At 35.0% G+C, this 15,761-nt stretch overlaps 1 protein-coding gene across 2 annotated transcripts in view; it reads right to left on the reverse strand.

The window, feature by feature from the left end:
- The window catches only part of NCAM2 (neural cell adhesion molecule 2), a 503,824-nt gene that overhangs the window by 77,177 nt on the left and 410,886 nt on the right, over positions 1 to 15,761 (reverse strand). For both annotated transcript variants that reach the window (XM_025995672.2, XM_025995673.2), the window contains exon 12: positions 1,403 to 1,576. In XM_025995672.2, coding sequence (XP_025851457.1) covers positions 1,403 to 1,576 — 174 coding nt within the window. The remainder of the gene's footprint in view (positions 1 to 1,402; positions 1,577 to 15,761) is intronic.

The raw sequence follows: 15,761 nt of genomic DNA on the forward strand, positions 1-15,761 counted from the left end.
AAACATTCTTCATGGGGTTTTATTTTGTAAGAAGTGGTGAGAGATTCTGTTAATCTTCTTCCCCAGAGAGGAAGGGTTAGGTGTGGCAGTACTATTTTGCCAAGTTTAATGTCTCTAATATTCAGCTTTAACATCACATTTCCTCATGATTGTGCACAAGCACCCACTTTGAGTGTTCCATAGTGTCAGAAAGAATTCATTTCTCTTGCTCTCAGCTTTCACCTCTCTCTTAAAAAAATTATTCTTGAATCTAGGATAATAGTTTCTTCCCCTAGAGTAAGAACTCACTTGCTCATTCCTTTGGGACATTGTCTTCTCTCCTAAACCACACAGCATTTGCACAAAGAATATTACTTACGCAAAGCCTCTCATCATTAAAATAAATGATAAGAGCTGATGTGTTTGGGGAGCATTATTTGAAGCATGTGGTAAATGACTTGTGACATATTGATTAATATTTCTGGCACTTCTATCAAAAACATATAGTTGATCCCAGTAAAAACGGAACAAGTAGGTGCCAGCATAGGTGAAACTGGAATGACTAGGACAATTCTTCACAGGAGGGCTCATACTTTTTTCATAGGACAGCTCATGGCTTTTACAGCTCCCTTACACCATACATGTTAGGGTCCAGCCAGGGCCCCAGGCCAGGGCCAGCAGAGAAGGTGCACTATGGAACCATCATTTCCTCACTATTTTCCTTACTATCCTTTTCAGCTATTCAATGTAGTTCTACATCCCAGCCAATAGAGTCCACTTCTCATAGTTTATTATGATTTTTATACTTTAGTTTCTTCTTTTAGTGGGAAAACAAATCACATTTTTACAACATGATGAAATTCTATACAAGTGAAAAGAAGTGCTGTAAATTGTTTTAACTTCCCAGAATTAGCTTATTCTCCAAAATGCCATAATTGGTAATAAAAACCTGAGTTTAAAAACACAATTTTGAAATAAAGTTTAGTAGACAGATGAGTTTTTATAGATGGCTTCATAAATACATACAATAAGACATCCACATTTTATAGTATGACTTTTACGCCTACTTTTGGAAGACATCTTACTAATAAATGAAAACCAAAGATATTTCAGAATATTGAATCATCAAATCTGACATGTCAGGAGTTGTTTTTCCACCACCACAATTCTAAATACTAACTTTTCTTCCATAAAATTGAACTTTGGTGCTTTTGTTAAACTCTCCCATCTTTATTAAAGATGAAAACTTTCCAACTCCTATTAAAGTCATTCTCAAGAAGAGTAGGGCAGTAAGAAATGTCTTCTCAGCCCTACTTTATTAAAAAAAAAAAGGTACATGTTGAAGGAAAATAAAAACCCAATCACACAAGAACATTGGAGATCAGCTTGAATTAACCAACATACTTTGAAATCACTGACTCACTTTGAACTCCATGGGAGCGTACTATTTTCCAGGTTTCTGATGCCACTTCTTTGACATCCACTTGATAGTGATGAATAGGCACACCTCCATGGGAGTCCGGCTTGTTGAAAGAAACCTTGGCTGTGGTCTGTGACAACTCTATAATCTTCACTCCATAGGGACTGGATGGCACATCTATGAAAAAGTGAAAACAAAGGAAATATAAGCCAGGATAATGGATGGCTTAATATGGATGGCCATTATTAAGACTTAATGGTATTCTGCTAATTAGGAATAAAGGAAAATTGCTTCCCATGTTGCTTAATATATTTGAATTAGAAGGCTTGCATAAACTGCTGAATGATGTCTTCAAATGGCAAAGAAGTATACATTAATCAATCTTTTTAACTACAGCAAATAAAGAGTAAAATATTCATTACGAAATTCCATTGATTTTGGCAATAATTTTACTGCTGCCTTTTCTATATAATATGAGGATTTCATTTGCATTCAAGGAAAACAAGCTCTTATGTGTATGTATGTATGCATGTGTGTGTATTTAAGTATGTGTGACGACAGAAAGATAGAGAGGAAAGGAGAATGCAGGTACAGTTAAAATACAAGAAGAACAAAGACTTTATTGAATCATTAGCATAAGTAACTTTTGTGAAGATGTGAGATTTCTTTTTGTTCATTAAAATTCTATTAATAATTTTGGGGAAAGTGTTTAGAGTAAATGTCATTATGAACTAAATAAAGCTGCACATGACCTGTTTTAGTTTCACTTATATATTATTTACTAGAATAAAGCTTTATTTGGAATATTTAAATTGTAACCCCTATATTTTAAAAACAGCTATAAAATCTGTCTTGTGTGTGTTTTTGTATCAATCTATTACTCACATTATTTCAAGCTCAATAATGTATCCTGCATGAAACTTTATTTTCCAGTATACAAAACTTTATAAACAACTATAAAAAATGGTAAAGAGGCAAGAGGAGAAAATAGAGAAAAAAGTCTATGAGGAAATCAATGAAACATCTACTCCAGAAACATGAAGAATTAGAGGCAGTTAAACATTGAAGGGATATCTATCTCTCAATTTCTCTTCCTCTACCCCTTTTTAAAGAAGTAATCTCTACACTGAACATGGGGCTTGAACTCATGACCTTGAGATCAAGAGTCACACATTCTAGTAACTGAGTCAGCCAGGTGCACCCCTCTTTCTTTCTTTTCAATACCACATTTGAAATAATCATAAAGTTGGAAATTTATATATAATTTACATAAAATATATACATATGTTATAAAAACATGTAAGTAAGGGGCACCTGGGTGGCGCAATTGGTTAAGCATAAGACTCATGGTTTCAGCTCAGGTCATGATCTCAGGGTTGTGAGAATGAGCCCAGCTCAGCGCAGAGTCTGCTTAAGACTTCCTCACCCTCTGCCCCTCATCCCCACTCTCTCTCAAATAAATAAATAAATCTTTAAAATATATATGTATATATAAAAATATATCTCTGAAATTAATTTTAAAAAAAGAGAAAAAAAACTTGATTAAAAATAATGCAGTAAATGCAAATTCCTGTTCTGATAAAATCAAACATTCCTATAAAAATCTGTAATGGCTGTCAAAAGTCAAGTGTGCCTTATTTGCTAGAGTTGAAAGAGAGCACTGCAGATCACATAAAAGTATGCCTTATAAATGGTACTGGGCAAGAGCCAGAAAGACAGGCTTATGGCCTTTTGGATAAGAATATTGTAGAGAAATGTAACAGTGTACATTTTAGCTTTAATTAGTAACTGTAAATTATTTGGATATTCTATTAAGTGTATTATGGAAAAATTCAAGGTTTGGAAATTAATGTGCAGAATACTGACGCATCCCAAAGTCATGTTGTTACTAAAATCTTATCTGGAAATAAAAATTTTAAGTTACCTTAAAAAAATCTATGAAAGCTGCCATACATAAACATTATTATATCCTCATGTTTCTTTAATTCTTAGATTATGACTATAGGTTTTTTTAATCTGTAGGTCTGATCTAAAATTTGTAGGGGGAAAAAAAACATACATCCACACTCTGATTGCTCTTAATAAGATGCCAATTCTTCACCTCATGCCCATGACTCTCTAATGTCAGTCAGGTCTAAATTGGACATCATAGCAATTATAATCTTCAATTTAAGGTTACATTTAAAAAAGGAAAGGTACTAAGTACGGGGGAGGGGGGGAGCGGTTCGTGGAGGGAGACATATGATACCTCTTGGGCTCCACCTTTGACCACACATTCAGAATGGACATGGTTCTTGGTTCTTACTCTGACCACAGAGGTATGCAACATTAGCTGAGCTGTGCCTGTGACATAATATAATTACAGAAAAAAAGAGTCTTTTTTTTTTTTTCTTAGCACAAAGATACTATTACCAAAACCTGAGCAGTGCATATTTTTTTCTAGCCAGATAGTCTATTTTCAGATGGGCTGACTCTTACCCTGGTTTTTCATTTGTATTTATTTTTTGTTGATCTCTTCTTTCTGTTACCTGACTAAAAGGAAAAAACAAAAACAAAAACATGCTTATGACTTGCAGCTCTAGTAACTTCCTAAATATTTTTTCTTTTACATTTTGATTTTGTATGTTCAACCACTTCCTGACTACCAAAATATTCCATACTTATGTGCATATATATATATATATATATATATGCCATTGAGAAAAATAACTGGACTATACTCAACCCCTGGGAAATAGATGATGAATTAAACATTTCATTTTAACAGAATCTATGGATCCAAAGACTGGCCTTGCTACTTTTTTCAATAGCAATCTTGGGCAAATCCCTTGTCTTTTCACCAGTATTTTTCTTTCTAAAATGGAGATTAGAATTAAAAATAGTATACAAAGGTACAGAACATATTCAGGTCTTAGATGCCTAAAACCAATATCTCTAATTCTTCCCTCCACTCTCTCAATTGTTTTACAGTCATGTTCATCCTTGAGTCTATCTCTTATATACATCACAATAAGTCACAAAATTATTTTCATCATTCCCACATCATAATTCTTGTGTTCTACTCTTCCTTCCTGTTTCCACTGTTAAGCCCAAGGCCTATTAGTTAAGCCCAATGCCATTAGTGGCTCTTGGTTTCCTTTCCTATTGGACATCCCACCAAATTTCAATGCATATGGCATGTAAATGTAAAATCAATCTTTCTAAAGCACCACTCTAATTATGTCACTTCCCTGAGCAAGGTATTCAGAAGCTTCCTCCTCTTTATAATATCAAGTTTAGACTTTTCAGTCTGGCTTCCAATACCCTGAATTATAGACCTCACTGGATCTATGCAAACAGAGGATTGTATTGTTGAAGACTATCCAATACAGTCCTATGTTTCCAATGGGGCTTGTGGGTATTGAATTCCATAAACAAAACTCCCATCATTGTTAGCCTATTTTTCTAAACTACTTCCTAGCACCTTCCATCTCAATAATTAATGAATGCCACCCATCACTAAATGAATAGAACAACTGTACAAACATGTGTTTCTTTCTTTATTCTTTCTTTTCACCTCTACTAAAACCAGCATAGAGCTAGATAAAGAGCCTGGAACTATATCATCAGAATCTATGGATCCAAAGATTGGCCTTGGTACTTTTTTCAATGGCAATCTTGGGCAAATCCTTTGTCTTTTCACCCATTTCTTTCTAAAATGGAGATTAGAATAATACCCACTGCTAAGATTGCTATAAGGATCAAGTAATGCAGTACACAAAACAGAACCTGAGATAGACTAAGTAAATGTTAATCATTGCCATTTTGTTATCTCTCTTTGATAGCCACACCCTTTCTATTGTATTATTATGTATCCACAGCCATTGTCAATATTTTGGTTACATGGAAGGTAAGAGACAGAACATTGAGGTTCAGCTTAGAGACATGGACATTATATGATAGCAAAGAAGGCCATAATGTAGGACAGGACAGAAACAATCTTTAGCAGATTGTTGTAGGAGTTGCTGTATGACCCTGGGCAAATTAAATGCATTGACTATTTAGTTTCCTCCTACACAAAAGGTAACAATGTGAACACTATAAGTTGCTGTTGTAAGGATAAGTTGATGGACATAAACCACTGGAAATTCACAAATCCTATTTTCACTTATCCTTTCTTTAAAAAGGCTGTCAGTGTATAAATAATGTTGATAAACATTTTGATATTTATATATATGCTTAAAGCCACAGCTATAATGTAACAAATATAATAAACATTTTGATATGCATACCTATGCCTTTAGCCAAAGTATAAAAGTGAAACTTCTAAAAAGTATGCTTTGGTTATTATTTTATCTTGTGAAAGGTACAAACACAATGGAAAAAGTTGCTTCTCTGACTTTAATTCTGATAAAATAAAATAATGGAATTAAAAAAGAGCAACGAGGGGATCCCTGGGTGGCTCAGTGGTTGGCGCCTGTCTTTGGCTCAGGGCGTGATCCTGGAGCCCCGGGATCGAGTCCCACATCGGGCTCCCTGCATGGAGCCCGCTTCTCCCTCTGCCTGTGTCTCTGCCTCTCTCTCTCTCTATGTCTATCAAGAATGAATAAATAAAATCTTTAAAAATAAATAAATAAAAAAGAGCAACTAGTAAGTGAAGTGGAAGTACTTGTTACATGGAGTCTTATTTAAAACAACAAAAAAAGAGTACGACCATCAGATATATACATAGATGTGTGAAAACAGATTCAAAGTAATACATAAAATATCATATTCTTCTTTCTAACAACAATAACAAAAGAATCCCAAAGTAAAGATACATTCTAAAATGCAAAATTCTGAAAATATATGTCCAAAGATACTCATGCGGAGGGGAAGGTCGTGAGCTCATGAATATAATGTGAGTGCATAGGAAATCACGGATGAGTAAATGTTTTAGAAACATTTTTAAAAGGAGATGAATCATGGAATTACAAAATAATATTTCTTCAGGATTCAGGATAAGCTGAGATATGTTGAAATGACAGCAACAACAAAGATTAGCTGGGTGTGTGCATGTGTGTGTTTGCACGTATATGTGTTTAAACTGTTCAAACTATTCCTCAACTGCATCCACAATTCTCCCCAAATATAAAAAGACCTTAATATCAAGAGGGAAAATAGAAGTCATCAAGTAAGCTCACTCAAATTGTATCCAATGGCTTCTGAATGAACCTGTAATGGAAGGCTGCCTTCCTCTTTTTTTGAAGGGCAAACACTCCATCTTTGAGTGTAATTTCTTTAACGTGTCTGTTCTCCAGGACACTGCATCGCTAGATGCTCTTCTCTTCCCTCTTCTGCTCATTTGTATTTTTACTTCTTTTTGCATCTTGCTACCATGAACTATAAATCTCTCTCACACGACAAACTGTCTTCACGCTACTTTCTTCTCAGGCCATAAACTCTTCTTTTGCTTCTCTGTCATGCTGTTCCAACAGGCTATCTCTGATTTCTGCACTGGCATCTTTACGTTACTTTGGCAATTTGGTTTCCTGAAATGCTGGGGTGCCAGTGACAAAGGTATGGCTGAGAGTCACTGACTCAGCTCTTCTCCCCAGATGAGGATGTGGTATTGCTAAACTTAGATCAGTTGGAAGAGTTCAGTATTTGTCAAACTTCTCTTAAGTGGAAGTACTCAATTGAATATTTGTCCAGAATGGTGCTTCAAATCTAGGTAATAGAAGTACCTTAGACATTTTCTGTTGACACATCACATCCATTTCTATCATCTAAGCTACTCCTCTTTATCATAAGAAATGGAAGGCTAAAATTTTCATTTCCCAGACTCACTTGCTGGTATGGTTTGAAGTGCCCCAAAAGCTCAGGATGAGATGCACAAGTAAGTGGTTTAGAATACTGAAGAGGAATGAACACTATTTCCACTTTTCGATGGAGGTGCATCTGAACAAGAGGACCTAACAATGTGAATGAAGACAGAAGCTGTACTCCCTACTCCAAGTCTATTCACACAGTTTCTGGTGCAGGGTGGCTGTGAAGTCAGCAGGGGGAAGCTTGGCAGTAGGACTTCCTGACCTCCGGTTGGTTAACAGTTGAAGACTTGACCTCTGAGCTGTACTTTGCTAGATTGTGACCTTGAAGCTGGAAGACTGGTGATTCTCTTATCTTCCCCTTTCTCTGTCTCTCCAATGATTTTATAACCACCCAACTCTCAATATGAAGTTCTTTTCTGCTTGGTTTGTTTCTCAGTCTCCAATGTGATGAAAGACCCACATATTAAGGGAATTGTCACATAAAGTATTGACCCTCTGAATTTAGTAAGACCATGGAATATGCAGTATCAGTATTAATTGCATGCCCTAGGGGGACTATGCTGAGATGGGTTCCATTGGCCTCTGCTCTGAGTGGCCACTTTATTTCCAATAAGATTTTGTATATATTTTTCCTATTTAAATTGTAAGCTTAATCTAACATAAGAGTAAATTTGCAACACATCTGAAACCTTATAAATTTCACAACCTATCCGTTTTTCTCCAATTGCAAATCCAAAGCATTAGTCTACCAATCTTTTCACAGCATTTGATCACTCATGTTTAAATTTTTCTTTGTACAAGTGATTATATTAACTGTGAATAATTGTTTTTCATTTTATTTGTTCCTATCCTGCTAAGTCCAATAATTAAACTGAAGTAACCCAGGGATCTCTCTTTAATTACATCATTTTTACCTCTAATATTGTCCATTGAAGTGCTCACTTACTCTTGAGATACCAGTGGAAATTATTACCTTCTATAATAGTCAAGTGTGGACCCTTCTCACAAGTCACTGACTCCTATGTCCCCTATTAATTGGACAATTCAACTATGATCAATCAGCAAATTAAATAGAATATACTAAATCCTTTATACCTTTAATAATTCATCTAAACTTACTACAAGCTAGGCAGTTTTCTATGTCTGGGGTAAAACTGAGACAGCAATCATTACTCTTATGGTAGTTATATCATAACTACATAGAAGAAATTATATATACAAATTATTTATTGTAAATATTGTGGTCAAAAATTAAGCAAGAAAGGAAGATGGTTGGGAGTATAGGGATGAGAATTAGGAGTGTTGAAGTTTTAAAAACAAAATAAGATGAAATCAGAGAGGGAGCCAAAGCGTAAGAGATTCTCAACTATAGGAAATAAACAGAGTTGCTAGAGAGGAAAGGGGTGGGGAGATGTGTGATGGGTGTTAAGGAGGACATGTGATGTGTGATGTGTGATGAGCACTTGCTGTTATATGCAACTGATGAATCACTAAACTCTGCCTCTGAAACTAATAATACACTATACGTTAATTAACTGAATTTAAAAAAAATTAAAAAATTTAAAAAAATTAAATTGAGTGGACAAGAGTATCTTTGCTACAAAAGGTAATATTTAACCAAGGACCTAAAGGAGAAAAAAATTCAACTCGAAATGCTAGGAAGAGAAAATAGTAAGTACAAAAATTACATATGCCTTGGAGTTTTAAAGAAGGGGGTGATATGTGCATAGGAGCATAACTAAGGTGGGAGAAAGGAGACAAAGGTCAGAGAAGCCAATGAAGACAGTGTAGGAAGAAACATTATGAAGCCTTTATAATCATGATGACTTTATCACTGGACAAAATGGTAAGCCACCAAAATGCTCTGAGCAGAAGAGACTTATGATTTTTGTTTGTTTGTTTTAGTTTTTAAAGAACTCCTCTTTATTTATTTATTTTTAAAATTTAACCTATACTCTAGGGTGACATAGGCCAAAGCAGGAAGACCAGTTTAGGAATTTATGCAACTATCTATATTAAAAGCAAAAGTAAAGCAACCAACCAAACAAATAAAAACAACCAGAATGCAGAATTTAACATGAAAGCAATGAGACTCTTGAAATATTTTGCCAGTAGAATCAACAAGACTTGTCAAAGGGTTGGGCCTGAGTAAGTAAGTAGATTCAAGGATAACTGTGTGTTTCTTGGCCCAAACAAGTGGAAAGAGACAGTTGCCATTTACTGAGATGGAAAGAATGACAAAAGAAGATATGTAGGGGTGAATACAGGGGATTGGCTTTGGATATCTGGATATCTTAACATTTGCATTGCCTACAGAACACCTAAGTAGAGAGGGAATTAAGCAGTTGGATATAAAAATATAGCATTCAGGGAAAAGATCCAAGCTGAAGATGTATATTAGAGTTACAGGTGGAATACAAGGGGTATTTAAATCCATACAAATGGTGGTATTCTGTATTTGATTGTATATTGACTGTACTGATGCCAATATCATGGTTATAATACTGTACTACAATTTTGCAAGATGTTACCATTGGCAGAAACTGGGTACAGGGTACGTGGATCTCTGTATTATATCTTGCAATTATATGTGAATCTACAACTACCTCAAAATTTAAAAAAAATTAAAAGCAAAAAAATCCACATGAACTTAATGTATCAAGGATGAAAGTTTATATAAAAACAAAGAGATCCAAAAATGGAGTCCTAGTGAATTTTATTTTATTTATTTTTTTTTTCCTAGTGAATTTTAAGAGGTCAGAGAGATTTATAACAACTAGCAAAAAATATCAAGTAGGGCCCAATGAGGAAGAAGGAAAACCAGAAAAGCATGGTGACATGCTAGCTAAGTTGGGGGCTGGAGAGATTATTCAAGGAGAAAGAAATGATCAACTAGGTAATATTCTGCTATTAGATCAAGAAGTATGAGGATTGAAAAATGGGCCACTGATTGAGCATGAGCAGCTCAATGGATACCTTAATAATAGGTTTTATAGAGCAGTAGAGGTAAAAACCTGACTGGAAGATGTGTGCCAGAATAAGAGGAAAGTAATTAGGTACAGAAAATATAATCAATTCTTTTGTGAAGTTTATTTATTAAGGAAGAGTAAGACGCAGAGAAATTATGTAGTGGCCAGAAGAATTTATAAGGTCAGGATGATTTTTTTAAAGATAAGAATTATTTTTCATTACAGAAATAAAAAGCTTACTTTTTTGTGTATATATATATATATATACACACATATAAAATTTATATATATGTTTATATATACACATTCTTTTTCTATCATCTCCCTTTCTGGAACAAAGGACATTACTTTGAGACATTTGAGTTTACACTTAGAAATTTTAGGATATTTAGAGAGACATGGAAATTGGCAATTGCCACATACCGATATCTAGGCCATGTTGAAATCAATGTCTACAATGCTACCAACATAAAAGGATAATGCTGCTTTATAACTAAAAACTCCAAACTTCCCTTGCTATAAACATGATGCAGGAGAATGCAAACATGCTAAAAGTTTCTAAGGACATGCATAATCTGACCATCTCGCTACTTTCCTGTTTGTGTCACCACCACTGATCCCCTCACATAATATGGCCTCCTGTCTCTCATTACTGTACAATCCACGCCATTCCACAGCATGGTACCTTTGATTCTTGCCATTTCTCCCTTTCTTTTCAATGGATCTGTTTCTAGTGTCTTTCGGACTTAACTCAGAAATTGATACCTGTTTGAAACCTTCCCCAAGAATTCTAAACAGAATTCCATTTTGCATTCCTAAATATTTCACCTACATTTCTATCATCACCCTTTTATTTTGTACTCTTACTTCAATGTAAAGAGTGGGGGCCATATATTACTCATCTTCTGATTCTCAAGATCTAACACAGTACCTGGCACTTATTAGAAACTCATTATACAGGTTTTGAGTGAGTGAACTAAGAAATGATTAAAAATTGATGCAAGCATGGGCTCCTTAAAAATAATATCTAGCTATTCTAATTTCCTTTTTCAGAGGAGCAGGGGAATTACAAAATTAAGTTGATTGAGCCATAAATAATTTCTGACGACACACAAAAATTTGCCTCATAGTTTTAGAAAAAAAAGCAAGATGTAGATTTTTCCAGGCTAGATAATAAAACTGATCATGTAAAAGAAACCTGACTTTATATTCAGCTGAAGAAAGTGTGTTTCTAAATGAACCAACTTGAATCTGCTTTCAAGCTTTATATATAATAAGGGTCCAGAAAAAATATGATTCAGATACAAGGACAAGTAGACTGACTATAATTCCATAAATACAAAATTCTGTTCAATTGATTCAAGTTAGCATATAAGCAGGTTTCTATTCTCAAAAATGACTTGATAGACTTCTCAATGACTTAGGTGAAAATAGAGATGACCACACTTGATATTTTTGAATTAAGTCAATCCTGGAAAGAGGGCTAAAACATTGAATTTGACAGGGTCTCAGTAGGCTAAAAAGGTGAGCCCAAATGGACAAGATGAGATTTAATAGGGTTAAGTACAGGGTCCTGAGGTTAAAATAAAAATCAGTTGTGAAGTACAGCACAGGAGAACTCACTTAAGAGCAGTTTGTGTGAAAAAGATGTAGGACCAAAAGGAAAAACGTGGCAAAATCAAATGAAATTTTGTATCCTTTAATAGAAAAGTAATGACCTCCATATAAGTGAGGTCACTGTCACATTATCCAGTTTTACTATGCATTGGTCTACAGTGTCTAGATCTATGTATTTTTTTTCTAGATCTATGTGTTATATCTAAAGAGATATTTAACAAACTGACTTTTACCCAAAGTAATCAATATGAACTACAACTTGGCCATAATAGTAGCTAGCTAATACTTATTGAGTACATGCCCTGTGCTGGTGCTTTGAATTCATTTTTTCACTTAACCTTCACACAATTCTGATCAGGTGGATCTTGGAATGGCTTCTGTGGAGCACTGAAACCCCCTTCAGGACAGAAGCACCCATTCCCCAATGTGTGATATGTTGCCTAACAGCTTACAGTAGAGTCCTTCCCCTAAAAGTGCACAGGAAAAGGTGACTTTATCAGAAAAGCACATCAACTAATGAAGCAAATGGGAACTCATAATATTAAGATTTAATATGAAAAAGTTTACAGTTAAGAGTTAAAGATGAAATGAATTAAGAATATTAAAATTATTAATGGAATCATTTGATAAGGTTCAAAAGTTCGATTAGGGACGCCTGGGTGGCTCAGTAGTTAAGCAACTGCCTTCAGCTCAAGGAGTGATCCAAGAGTCCTAGGATCGAGTCCGATGTTGGGCTTCCCTGCATGGAGCCTGCTTCTCCCTCTGCTTGTGTCTCTGCTTCTCTCTCTCTCTGTGTCTCTCATGAATAAATAAATAAAATATTTTTTAAAAAAGAAGTCTTTAAAAAGGGGGTGCCTGGGTGGCTTAGTGGTTGAGCATCTGCCTATGGCTCGGGTTGTGATCCCAGGGTCCTGGGATCAAGTCCCACATTGGGCTCTGAGTGGGGAGCCTGCGTTTCCCTCTGCCTATGTCTCTGCTATTCCCTCTGTGTCTCTCATGAATAAATAAAAAAATAAATCCTAAAAAAACCCACCTCTGTTTCTCTCTTCATTTTTTTAAGATCGATTTATTTATTTATTTATTTATTTATTTATTTATTTATTTATGAATGATAGACACACACACAGAGAGAGAGAGAGAGAGAGAGAGAGAGTCAGAGACACAGGCAGAGGGAGAAGCAGGCTCCATGCCGGGAGCCCGACTCGGGACTCGATCCTGGGACCCCAGGATTACGCCCTGGGACAAAGGCAGGTGCCAAACCACTGAGCCACCCAGGGATCCCCTCCCTCTCTTCATCTAATTGCATTTGTATCTGATATTTTAGTAAAAAGTTAATATAACAAAATTGTTAACAAACACATATGGGAAATACTTGTTATTTCCCATTAATTGTAGTTTTCCAAAGACAGGATATAAATCAAAGAGAACTGAAAAATCCTTGCTCCTAAATATGAAGCCAGAGCCTGATAGGTAGATCTCGTTCAAGGTTTTTCTGATTTAATCTAAGCACAGCTAAATAAATTTTATTTAAAAAAATCATTTGACAAATGGATATAAGTTCCTTGATATTAATTGTGAGACTGTAAAAACAAAAATTAAATTAAAATTAGTACTTGGCCCATTAAGATCACATGTAGGAAACATGACCAGAAAAAAAACAAAAAAGAACGCTATTTTCTCACTGGCACTTTAATCATTGGAGACCTTGGACTAGCCAGTATTTTATCCTACTTACTATTTAAATCATCATCAGAATAGGTAAAATAATAATCATAATTATTATTATAAATTGTGTTTTTTACATATTTTCCCTAATTTCTGAATGTATCTTTCTTCTGTAAAATATGTATAAATAGTATCTCATGTACTTCCATGAGGTACTTTGAGAATTATATCGATGACTACTCAAGATTCAACTTAGTTAATCACTCCTATGCATCTTCTTGCTAGAACTTTATCTAGCTGTTCTTTCCCAGCAAAGATAAAGGAAAATGAAGTTGGCAGCACATGGGTAAAATATCCAGCACATGAATATAAGTGGTGTCTATATGCCAATTTCGATACCCTATTATTCCATACACTTCCATATCCTACTAAGTCTATGCCTTGATTGTTAAGAACAGTATTATCATCATATCTATTAAGATATTTTTGAAAAGTGTCTAAATTTTATTTAGAATAAAATCTATTTTAGAATAAAATTATATATTTTAGAATAAAAAATTATACCTCCATATTTGAAACACCACGTGTCTGTGAATCAATGAATTATTTAACATGCAAACCTTCTTTTCAGTATTTTAAAACTATAATCTCATATATGAAGCTATGTATGTACACATAAAAGATTGGATTTTTTTAAATCAAGAAAGCTACCTATATTCACAAGTTATGTTGCTTTTTTAAGGTAGAGTGTATGCCCAGTGAGGACTCCAATGCAAGGCTTGGACTTGAAACTCATAACCCCAAGATCAAGACCTGAGCTGATTTCAAGAGTCAGACACCAACTGAGCCACCGAGGTGCCCTTACTCCTTTTTTAAAAATATAATTTCATGTTTATAGACAGTGTACAAGAATAGTGTGTAGAACCTATCTTTTTTAATCTGAGCCATTTAAAATAAATTGATATGGTGCAAACTTTAGTATTTACTATAACAAAACACTCTCCTACATAAGCTCTATAAAACAAATTACTATCTAATCCAAAGACTGCAATCAAATTTCACCTATCATCCCAGTAATGTCCTTTATAACAAAAGATACAGGCATGGCATTTATTTGTTATTTATCTTCACTGTCCTTTAATATAGAAAGTTCCTTAATCATTCCTTTGCGTGGCTTTGACACTTCAAAGGCTGGTTATTTTGTAGATAGTACCTCAATTTGGGTTTGTCTTCTATTTACTCATACTAGATTCTGGTTATGCATTTTTAGCAGGAATATTACAATTGTTATTCTGTGTTCTTGCTGCCTATTTCTGATAGTGCCCAAGTTTAATTTTCTCATTACTGGTGATGCTAATTTTGATCACTTAATTAAATTGGGATTTGGTAGGTTTACAAATGTAATGTTGCCATTTTTCCTTTGTAATTAAAAAATAATTTGAGGATAGGCACTTTAAAAGTATTTCCGTTTATTTTTTGGTCATCTAGCTCGCTATTTTTTTTTCAATATACACCTGCATTAGCAACCATTGATGCCCCTCAGGTGAATTCATTTGTATGATGGCATTTGTTAGAAATGCTTGATTGGGGCAGCCCCAGTGGCTCTGGTTTAGCACCGCCTTCTGCCCAGGGCATGATCCTGGAGACCTGGGATCCAGTCCCATGTCGGGCTCCCTGCATGGAGCCTGCTTCTCCCTCTTCCTGTGTGTCCCTGCCTCTCTCTCTGTGTCTCTCATGAATAAATGAATGGAATCTTAAAAAAAAAAAAAAAAGAAAAAAAAAGAAAGAAATGCTTGATGGGGGAACCTAGGTGGCTCAGTTGGTTAACTGTCTGCCTTCAGCTCAGGTCAGGATCCCAGGGTCCAGGTATTGAGCTCCAGTCCAGGGACTGGGCTCTCTAGCTCAGCGAGTAGTCATCTCCTTCTGACACTCCCTACTCAAGTTCTCTCTTGCTATTTCTGTCTCTCTCTAGAGAGAGATAAGATAAATAAAATCTTAAAAAAAAAAACAAAACAGTTGATGGTTGTTTTCGACATGTCCTTATTCTTTTTTAAATTTCTTTCCTCCTGGCACAACACATTGTTCCAGGCTTATCTTGTACTCTCTTTGTCCCCCTCCTAGAATCAGCCATTGTACAAGAAATCTTGGTTATTTTTAGTGAAAAACAGTATTTAGAAACCAAGATGTGGCTGCCAGAGACATGTAGTGCTTTGCTGTATGGGAGCTCCCAAGTCCTCCCAGTGGATAGAGCTAGCTCAGCAATATATATATTTTTTAGTTTTAAGTTTTTATTTCAATTTTAGTTAGTTACCACATACGGTA

This window comes from Vulpes vulpes, chromosome 15 (assembly GCF_048418805.1).
Source record: "Vulpes vulpes isolate BD-2025 chromosome 15, VulVul3, whole genome shotgun sequence".
NCBI classification, from domain to species: domain Eukaryota; kingdom Metazoa; phylum Chordata; class Mammalia; order Carnivora; family Canidae; genus Vulpes; species Vulpes vulpes.